This window comes from Simochromis diagramma, unplaced genomic scaffold (assembly GCF_900408965.1).
Source record: "Simochromis diagramma unplaced genomic scaffold, fSimDia1.1 OVJJ01000603.1, whole genome shotgun sequence".
Classification (NCBI taxonomy): domain Eukaryota; kingdom Metazoa; phylum Chordata; class Actinopteri; order Cichliformes; family Cichlidae; genus Simochromis; species Simochromis diagramma.
Genome location: NW_024387414.1, coordinates 25,191,255 through 25,202,257, shown reverse-complemented (window position 1 = coordinate 25,202,257; position 11,003 = coordinate 25,191,255). Strand labels below are relative to the sequence as shown.

Below are 11,003 nucleotides of genomic sequence, written 5' to 3'. Positions count from 1 at the left end.
TGATGAGAAACAGGCAGAAAAGTAAACGGTTGGGCCAGAACCTCATGTCACAGTGAGCTTTAAACATGTAGTTATAAATTATGGCCAAAAGATCTTTTTAAAATAAAACACTTGGAAAGTCAAAGCATGCTGCCATTTGTCACTAAATTCTCAAACATGGCAGATATGAAAACACTCATTTAAGGGTGATCCCATACGAGCAGTGTGTGCAGTTGTATGCTGCAATTTACCACTAGCTGTGATAACAGTGAGAAGCTTTGCTATAAGTGACCCTCATCTAGAAGTCTGCCAGGATCCAACGTCCCTGCACTTCACCTGCAGCACAGCTACCAAAAAAAAAAAAAAAAAAAAAAAAAAAAAGTTCCTCATGCTTGATAGTAAAGAGGACTGAAAATAAGGCAGTGTGCAATTATTCTTTATTCCCAAAATTAGAAGCATTAAACGAGATGTGTACATACACAAAGAAATTATGATACACCATTGACAAACTGTCCTTGCTTTGTACCCCCCCCCCCCCTTCTTCTCTATTTTTAACATATTCCTAACTGGGAAACAAAAATAATCAGAGAAAAACACAAAAGAATATTTTTTATTATTATTATTATTATTTTTTCCCCCAAAAGCTCGCACTCGCCATCACACCAAGTACATATCACTTGTTACCACAGTCCCATTCCATTTCTGCTCTTTCATCTCAACATTAAAGCACTTGTGGTATAACAATTTGAAAAAAGAGAAAAGAAAAAAACTTGCATTTTAATTGAATTATAACTGAATTAAAGTGCACTCTCAGGGAAACAAATATAGTGGTATTAACCTAAATATTTTGTGTACTAATTCATTCCAAGTTTGCATATCTGCAGAAAAGTCGAGACATGTTCTGTGCACTTGGTATCTGTAGCCGCTGTTGCATTTCAGATGTCAAAGCCTGTGTGAAACCTGGTGAGCCCCCTGGAATGAGAAGCCCAGTAACTGCAGATCGTCTGACCTACTTTTATTCTTTCCCACATATTTAGTACTCCTCTTCGAGATCGTCATCCAGGTCCGAAAACTCGATGGACGGTCTGTTGTCTCGCACCTCCTCGTCACTTTCTCCATGGGGAACTGCAATCCACAGACATCAAGTCAAATTATGTAGCCACAAAAGATCCCTCATGCATTTGTCAACACAAAGCTGGTAGCTTTAGACAAAAACAATCAGACAAAAGCTTGTTTGCGACAAAAGGGAAGAGCAACATACTTTCAAGATTGTCCATGTGTTCATGAAGAATTCTCACCAGGTTGAATAACTAGGTGAGAAAGGGAAGATGTGTCTCTTTTCAAGATTTCAAGTCAGCCACAATTCATCGTTTCAACATTTTTGAAATTGTGCAAGTGTTTTTGCTCAACTGCGCACAGCGAATGGGCAAACTCAATGTGCTGCTCAAATTCAAGAAAACATTTGTGAACCCTGTGAACTTTCACTGGTTATCTGGGTGGCCATCAAAAGATAACTGAGGAGTGGGTATCATGTAAAAGATCACACCAAAGATTACATTCATTATCAAAATGTGGAAAAGACTTAAGACACATTTATGTGTCTTCTTTTTTGTAAGTTCATAGTAACATCTAATTAGCTTCTCCCAAAGTCTAGCCAAAGCCGTTATACGCACAGATGAAATAAATGTTAAACTCGGCATCACTACGTTTGGCCCATCACAACAAATGCTCATCCTAACTGAAGCACAGTGAAGGGAGAGTCTTGTTTTGGGACTGCTTCTGTGAATCAGGGACCAGATGCTTTAAAAATCATTGTGTGAGATTAGTCTGGATGAATTTGTGTTTGCCTGTGACTGACTCAGATGACAGCAGCATGTTTTCTTTGATTAAAATCACAGCAGAAATCCTCACAGGTTCACAAGCATTTTCTTACAGCTGTGCTCTAACATAATTGGACAATAAGTCTTTCAGCGTTCAGGCTAATAAACACCACAGGTGAATTTGTTCGGTTTCTCACCCCAGCTGTATCGACCGCTCCGAGGACATCTGAGAACCTTTGCTCACAGAAATGTAGCAGGACCACTAGGTAGAGACCGCTACTGATGAACTCGTCATATTCAGACTGCAGAGCATGAAAAACACTTGTAAGGACATTTTACCAGAATACTGAAATAGGTAAACCCAAGAGCAGCTTCAATGCTGCTTGTTTGTGTTTAATCCAACATAGTTCAACTTTGTTCAGATCCAACTGCAGCAAACATAACAGAGGAATCACTTCAATTACACCAGCACTCATTGTGCTTTGTGGGGGTTTTTTTTTTTAAACTTGGTACAATGACATGTTTTAAATCCACTCAAATTAAAAAGGGCAGAGAACCCCTTGATTATGTTATTAATACATTTGCATAATTAATTAAAACAGTCACAGTAAATGAAAACTGCTTCTTTATTCATTTTAATTAGAGCTTTTGGGTTTGGAAATTCTGATTTTTTTTCCTCCAAGCGAGGTGAAATAACTCACTTGCACATGCGTCCTGTACAGCTCCTGAATGTCGAAGTTATCAATGTTCAAACGCAGCTTCTCCTTACAGAGTTCACACGTTGTGATGCCTTCAAGGTTTGCACCTGAGCAGGAAGGAAAAAACAAAAGATAAGACAGAAAGTAGTAATTATGAGACACTTTATTCATAAAAGCTGCACCCATATGAGAAGCCTGTGATTACCTGAGCCAATTTTGGAGAGAAGCCACCTCTTGATGCATTCCTGGTGGACATACTGCAGACTGCCCATACAGCGGCACGGCTGAATCAGAGGGTTGGATGAAGATTCCTCCCCCATCTGGCAGATTCGGCACAGATCACCTTCTTCCTCGTCAGAATCCTCCAGCAACAGTCTAAACAGGAAACAGGGCGTTCAGATCTACTCGATACAATGTATAACTTAATTTTTTCTGTTTTACATAGTGAATTAATTAGCACAGAGCTGCTGATAAACACCTTGAGAAAATAGAGCTGTGTTAAAGATCTGACACTGATCACTACAAAATAAGTGAGATCAGTCATGCGCAGACAGATCAAAAGCCATTACCTTTCTTTGATCTTGCGCAGCTTCTCTTGATCCCTACTGGAAATGTTCTTCTCTTTCTGGTCGTCAGACTGGCTCTCAGCCCCACCCAGAGGACCCACAGAAACTGAAATGTTTTCATACACCCTGACTCTACGGCGTGGTGAAATTTCAACTGAGGCATCTTCGAGTTCAGGTAATGTTTCATTCTCGATTGTATAAGTACGCCCAGCACCAAAGGCCTCTAAACCAACTGCTCCTTCCTCTTCTTCATTCTCTTCTTCATCCTCTTCATTATCATCGTCTCCATCATCCTGTGAGGTTTTAAGCTCAAGATCATCCCACCTTCTCAGTAAACGCGGAGGCCGTCTGTAACCTTCTTCTGAGGCCACGGTCGACTGCGTGCTTTCATCCCTGGCATGCCTTCTGAGGCGAGAGAGGAGAGGAGGACAGCGGCCTCGGAAGGAGGAAGAAAGCCAGGAGGAGCCGCTGCCGCCTCCATTGCTGACACCAGGCTCTCTCCACGACGCCATTCGTGGTCGAGGCAGGCCACTGTGATAGTCACCGCAATTGCTTTCCTGGATAGAGCTGAGATCTGCTCTGTTTTTCCTGAGGCTACCCATGATTGACCTTCCAGTGTCAGGGTCTACACTAGACATCCTGGTTCCTTCATCGCTGTCCACCGACTCCCCACCAGTTGACGGGCTGTCGTCATCAACTGAACGAACACTGGAAGATCCGCTTGAAGAGTCCTGGCTGGAGCGCCGTGAAAAGAGACGGGACAAAAGGCGGCGTGTAGAGCGACGGCCCTCCGGTTCAGCGCCTTCAGAGATCGGCCTCGGCAGCGTAGGCTCTGGTCTGGGCACGGGAGTGGCATACCAGGGGGCGTTGGAGGAATAAGAGGAGGTGGTATGAGAGGAGGATTCGGGCCTTTCCGTTTGTTCCTGAGATGAGTTGAGGGTTGATGAGCCATTCGAAAAACGGGTTGCGCTTCTGTTCCTGAAGTTATGCACCTGAGGAGAAGTCCCGTGAGAAGAGGAGAAGTGGTGATTCAAGTGGGAGCTTTCTCGAGTAGAAGAGGACGATGAGGGAGAGTAGGAAGTTTCTTTAGGACGAGCTCCCTGTGCATATGTGGAGGTCACCCGGTCTGTGTGATCTGAAACAAGGGTAAAGAAAAGAGTAGTGTGTGTAAGACTGGCGCCAAGTCGACAGGGTATTATGTGTTCAAATTATCAAAAAAAATAGAAAGAAAAACGAAGCCTACATAATGAGGAAACAAATCCAGGCGTCCCAACTCTTCTTTCTCCCAAACCTGAGAGACTGGGCTCATTCTTTGTCTCTTGGTCTCTTCTGGACAATAAAGGATTGGAAGATGAAGAGGATGATGACGATGATGACCGTGAGAGTAATCGGCATGAGCTCCACGAAGAATCAAGAGAGTCATTTGGTTTTTCTCCTATACATTTTAAGAAAGAGGGTATACAAATGTTGCAAATCAAATTAATGCTGATGGGAAGTAGAATTTAATCAATTCTCCCTGAATGCAACGTTTCTTTCATTTCACATTTGTTTTTCCTATTCGCCATCATGATGCTAGGTTCTTTTTTTACCTCATAGCCTTTGTATTACTTTCAGCTGGTAATGAGGAAACAGCACCGTGAACTGCTATAACGTACCTCTGCCACTGCTAAGCCCATTACTGGAGTAGGTGGATCCTGTAACTGAACTGCTGGCCATTCTTGAGTAAATTCCTCTGTTGGTGCTTGACAGTTTGGCCCTTTTAGAGTCACCATCGTCAACGGCATTCAACATACCCGAGCGCATCCCAAACCTCGCCTCAGAGTCAGTCTGGAAATAATGAAGGCAGACATCAGAGAATAAAATACTTCAATAGCATTCACCAGTCCTCTACCTTGCAGTCTTTCAGAAAATACATTTAACCAGGCTGCTTTTTTGTGCCTGCTGTTAGAAAATGGCACAGAACATCATCAGTACCAGTTTGCTCCTGCTGCTGAGAGAGGAATCGGCCCACTGGCAATCATACGATCTGCTGGACGATGTCAGAGAGGGCAACTTCCAGCTACTGGAGCGACTGTCAGAGTTACTGTAGTCTCTTGTCGAGCTCAGGAGACGAGAACTCTTTGAAAGGAGACAAGGTAAATAACTTTAGCATTAGTTAGACCATTGTCTGCGCATTGTTTTGATGAGTGGTTCGCAACTTGTGCTCTAGCAGCACAAACATATATACACATATGTTTTATCTAAAAGGTTAATCCCTGATTTAGATATTGGTGGGAAATCTATGTCAAAACCATAAACCCCTTCTAACTCTACACCGCAACCTTCCATCCCATTTAGCTGTGTTGGCAGTGTTGACCCTACGTTTAGTCGAATGTTTTAACCGATACATGATACTACAAATTTTTAGACTTAAGTTGTAACGGCCGCCATTTTCTTTGTGAGTATTTATTACACGGCGTGCTGCAGGGAAAAGCCTGTTCTACCGTTTTTGTCTAAGGTTTATTTTTTAACACCTGACGGCTCTTTTTTGCTTCTCATCCGTAACACTCTGCATACTCTTTCACGTGATTCAGTTTATTTTGAAGAGTCTCAACAGGATCTTGAGCTTTATTGTGAAAGGGAGTCTTGATGCATGCTCAATCATCCAGGTAAGTAAATCTCCAAAAGTTGATTCTGTTCATCTGGACGTCCAGATGTAATTTTCCACATAAGGTTTATGTGGAAAATAAACAAGCGGACACGCAATGGTTTTACCTGTCGTTGTTGCTAAAAACAGGCGCTTGTCCATCTGTAGTGTGGTTATATTAAATATAAGAGAAAGAGAGAACTTTAAGAAATTATAGTCACTACAGTGACCATCAAAACAGTGAAAAAAAATATTGCCGTAAACAGTTTATTTTGTGACACCACGAAACAAACGATAGCGTAAAATGAAACGATAGATGTTTTTATATTGTCATCCAATACATATCATTATATCGAACAGCCCTATGTGGAAGGTTGTGGCATAAGGTTAAAAGAGGTTTCTGGTTACATCGCAAGTTATGATGCAATTTCCTGTAGAAGTCTAAATCAGACATAAGAAACTTAGTGCTAAACTGAAAAGGAAGACAAACGTGAGCAGACCTACATGTCAACAGCCTGCCTTTAGATATCTCATACAGGAAGGACAATGACTCAAGTAGTTTGAAGTGATAGGCCAAAAAAAGAAAATGAGAATGTATTCATGTCCGCTTTAACACCCTTTTAAAAAAAAAAAATAAATAAAAATTAACAATCTTTCTTTAGGCTAACAAAACATGTTCATGTGTCTTAGGTTGGAAGAAGAACTTGTGCAGATTTAAGTGAAATATTAAGAAGGTGACTGAAATGACTGCTTATCTCGCTTCATGAGCAATAACATTAACATACACAAGGTAGTTTGTAGGGTGAAAGCACCAAGAGTCCCTTGAAAAAAAAAACAAAAAAAACAACAAAAGCTAGACACAGCCAGAGCCAATAGTAACACTCTCTTTTGAGATGGTCTTTGACGAGCATTGGGACTGAAATACGCACATCATGTGCCAAGGAATCTAGGCTACCCTATAAAAAGACCTCCAGAGTGTCTCCTGTTGCACTACTGATATACGTAGTTTGGATCATGCACTAAAGGGAACCTGTGAGAAAAAGAGCTGACTTGAATGCCATGGAATACGCTAGAAAGGCAGCTCACTAGAGCCCCAGGTAGTAGAGGAGAGAGTAGGGAGGCAGATTTTAGGAGCTGCTGCTGTTGTAACCGATCGTTGTATCCAATTTTAAACCAGCAGCTTTCCCGCTGAAATTTCACCCAATTGGGATAAAATGGTGACATTTAACTGCTGTATTCAAAGAAATAAAATAATAACACACACATGCATACATACATACACAGAGAGAGAGAAGTGGTAAAGGGTAGGGGTAGGGTAAAAGCTGCTGACTCCCTAAGTGCACCCAAACCATGAGAGCAAAATACAACCAATAACGTAATCACCCGTCACTTAGCAATCAAGAATTGAGGTTCTTTCTTTAACTTAGCACTTGGCTGTACATATTGTAAGCAAAAGGTCTGGAAGGGGGTGTGCATGGTGTAAAATGAAGTGTACGATTCCCTGCATTAGCCATTTTTTGCTGTGCCATCAGCCTACCTACCTGTTTGTCGACATCTGCCTTGTAAGACGATGACGCCCTTGGGAAGCGGTCATTATTCAGCACCGTTTCCCTGCTGTATAGTCTACTGGAGCCCAGCGATGAGGATGGGACTGTTGAATGCGCAGGACTGGATATGTAGGACGACCTTGAGCTGGACAGACAAAACGGAAGCCTGCGAGACCTCGAGTCCATTGTGGATTGCCTTGAAAATAAAGCTGATGGGGGAGAAGAGAGAGATATTGTTGCTGTAATACCACAGATGTCTTTTCAATGTTAACTTCCTTTCACAAGTGCCTATTATTCCACCTAAACACAAGACAGGACATGAAGTCCACACCTCTCAGCACAAACTTTTAAAGGGCCTGCAACTTCAATCTGTTAAGCAACCATGCTGTGCCGGGTGGTGTTGCAAGACCTCTGATTTGTTGATGGAGCACATGTGACAGTGTGTCTGTAAACACTAAAAACTTACCACCCAGCCACTTCCTGGTCTTGGTATCAAAGACACAGTGCCTATCTTAAGGACTGTGAACTCTGTTACAGGAACATGATACTACCAAGGAGCCAATTCAGCACTGCGAGCTGAGCCTCTAAGCAAACAAGATGCTCTGCAACACTTATAAGACACTCATTTATTATTAAACACCATTACAACAGCAGCACAGTGAGCACAGCCAAATAAACTGTATTACTCTTACATTTTTTAACGCAACTTTCAGCACCAGCTGAACTCTAGATGTACCAGCCGACCTAAAAACAGAGAGTCGAGCCTTCATGGCATAAACTTGTACAGTATGAGTTACTTCCTGGTATTGACACTGAGATTAGCTACAGCACCTGTGGTCACAGATAGTACAGTCAGCCAGCAGCCTGTCAGGTCCGAAATGAAGGGCAGTAAATCAGGCCAGAAGACAAAAACATTGAAACCAAAACACAGCACTGAAACCTGTTACACAGATTAATTAGTAAAACTCCCACCGAAATCCCCGAAACAGTCCAAATAAATATAAAGCCGAAAAGCAGAAACATTAGAACTTTCTGCAAATTTTGCACAACAACGACAAGAAAAGCGTGCAGGTGCATCCTACTAAAAGGCAATGCAGTTTAGCTGGATTTTCCCCCAATCTGTCTTTAATACGTTTGCATAAGCAAGGCCCTCGCTTTATTTATGGCTAACTTATCTGCAGATTATGTTTCTGGACAAATGGGGAACTAGCATAATGAGGACCTGAAACCCCAACACCCGTCGACAAAACCTCATTAGTCACCACAACCCTACCAAAGAATTTAAATAATCGTGTGGCTGCACAGACTCGGCAGCGGCCTGTGTTTTCGAGATGAGCCATGACTAACCCCGACTGCTTGACGTCTTGCTTTGTTGAATTTATCAAGGAACGCCCTCCTCGCCACAAAACCCTTAATCCATCTAATAGTTAGCCGTCTGACAGCCGATTAGCTTTAGCTGTGCGATAGGTAGCATTCAAACTTTCATGAATTTCCGTTAACCTGCGCTTGCCGTGTATTTCCATTTACGCTGGATGCTCGGAACTCCGCGTCGCTAATTGTCTTCACCAACTTATTACATTCCGCTGCACTTGCACGACGTTAGCAGTTTAATCAACACCCGGGTTAAAAGGGATGTCACTTTCCGTGTTTACATTAGCAGGTTAACCGTCGCTGGCTATTTACAAATCTTGTTTATCTCGCTAGCAGTCGTTCAGACTCCGTTACCGAGCAGTTTAGCTGCTGTTTTCCGACGACTCAGCAGACAGCCCTGTTAGCTTCAAAGCTAGCTGCTTAGCTCCCCCATAACCCCCACTTCACGACAGTCACTCGCTTCTTCTTTTCTGCTTCTTCTTCTCTTTACGTTTTAAACGCCAGGTTGCGTCAGCTAAATTCCCAAAACATTCCCACCTCACCTTTAGTTTCAAGCTTGCTTTTCGCACAACAGGAGCGATGGCGTCTGCTGCCTGCTGTCGACGCAGACTGTTAAGTGACTTTACCGTGACCCGGAGGGAGTGGCCTGACTGAAAGGTTGTTTTTAGGTGGTTGTTGGAGCATCCACCTGCATCCACCCCCTTTTTTCTGCCACCTCTGAGCCAGCTACAATTGTGCGGCCTGAGAAGAACACAAGAGTATTTATGGCACTAATTAAATCAAACCTGGTGCGACTTTGTAACGTCAAAAGTATCCAGGCAGAGCTGAACAACACCCCCGTGTGGCCGACAATTCAGTCCTGTTTTTAATGTTTTAGTGCTCAGACTGATGTAACGACTTCTCTCTACTTATAATGAGATTTACTTCACTAAAGCAGACTGCTTAAAATCTGTTTACAGTTACTTTACAAATTAAGACGCACATAGAAAAAAATAGAAATGAATTAATAAATAAATGATTAAAGACAGTACACCATTGTTTATGACATCCATACAAATCAATCAGCAATGTTAAAATGCTGTTAAAGCACTAATACCGCTGTAAAAAAGTTTCAACTAGGGATCATTCAGCAGTTATGACTGATGAGCACTTTAGCCTTTAATATTTAATGCTGCTGACTTAACTCTTGATTTCTTCTGCTTGTAATTAAGTGTTTTTGCATCAATTATGTTTCCATCTCCATTTCACGTCTGAGACAAGGCAGGGTCAAGAAAAAATGAACAATATTTCAGATCTCCATATCATACAAGTTTTTAACATCCTTTCAGATTCATCTCAGAAATGACAGAAATGTATGTTTCTTGGTCCACACAGAGTGGTCCACAGTGACAAAGCAAAAACAAAGTGCTTTCACTGGGGAAAGTTCTAAGGAGCAATCCTAGTTCCAGCTTGTTGAATTGTTTGATTAATATGCAAATATGGATGGTATCAATACCAACGCTGGTATTTGTATTGGACCATACTGGCGTGATAGGATCGATGCTTTGTTTCATCCAGGGGCGTAATTTCCAGACCCAGCCAATATCGGACTGATACCAAAATTTGGAGTATTGCACAACACTATTGTTCGAGCCCATTCTCCTAAACTAATAAGCCACGAAGCAGACAGACAATGGGAGGCATGGTTGCAAGAAAACTTTGGCTTATTTTTAAGTGAAGGGTGGCAAGGTTGCTGGAGAAATATTTAGACTGGGCATAAGTCTGGGGCAGATGGAGCAGGGAAAGGGGGGTGGGGGTAGGGGGGAGCTAGGCACAGCAGGGTAAAGAGAGTAAGGAAAGTTAAGTCTATCTGGGGGAAGCAGAGCTGAGTGTTGGTGTGCTGTGTTTGTTCCAGTGACAGAGGAGCTTTGGCGCAGACAAGAAGTGGAGAGCAGGGGTTGGAGATGAAGCGGGCAGAATCGCAGGGCAGATGGAGGAAAAAAATGAGTTCTGTAGCACCATACAGCAGAGATGGCTATACTAAGTGTTGATGCTTTGGTTCTCTTGGTCCTCCACATCTGCAGCAGGGCAGACACACACATATGCATAATACAACACAAGAGAGTGGCAACAGGTAAACCGTGCCCAGAAATGGATACCGAGGGAGTCGGAAGGATTTTCAGAAGTGCATGTGACACAACCAGTTTGGATGGAGCGTGTCAGTGTACAGGGATAAGCAGGTCTCTTCAGAGATGCTCTGTTTTGGTTCAGGTACTCTGACACTGTAGTGTTGAGTTGTGTTAGCACTCAGGAGTTTGCTGAAATCCTCTCCTGTGTTTCCACAGCAGTATTTTTCAGGTTGTGTTGATGAAGTATAACCTTTTTTGAATTCTTCAATCCCGAGTACTGTGAAACAG

At 42.5% G+C, this 11,003-nt stretch overlaps 1 protein-coding gene across 2 annotated transcripts; it reads right to left on the bottom strand.

The window, feature by feature from the left end:
• Positions 1-399: 399 nt before the first annotated feature.
• marchf7 (membrane-associated ring finger (C3HC4) 7) lies at positions 400-9,366 on the bottom strand. 2 transcript variants are annotated; one of them, XM_040010695.1, is made up of 11 exons: positions 9,150-9,366; positions 7,231-7,445; positions 5,038-5,181; positions 4,719-4,890; positions 4,307-4,498; positions 3,067-4,198; positions 2,703-2,872; positions 2,501-2,604; positions 1,997-2,101; positions 1,241-1,289; positions 400-1,104 (listed from the first exon to the last, which is right to left on the bottom strand). In XM_040010695.1, exons 2-11 carry the CDS (start codon positions 7,420-7,422, stop codon positions 1,013-1,015), a joined length of 2,352 nt encoding a protein of 783 aa, XP_039866629.1. In that variant the 5' UTR covers positions 7,423-7,445; positions 9,150-9,366; the 3' UTR covers positions 400-1,012. The 2 variants fall into 2 exon arrangements, with proteins under 2 accessions (XP_039866629.1, XP_039866630.1); XM_040010696.1 differs by lacking the exon at positions 9,150-9,366 and adding an exon at positions 8,737-8,942.
• Positions 9,367-11,003: the final 1,637 nt, after the last annotated feature.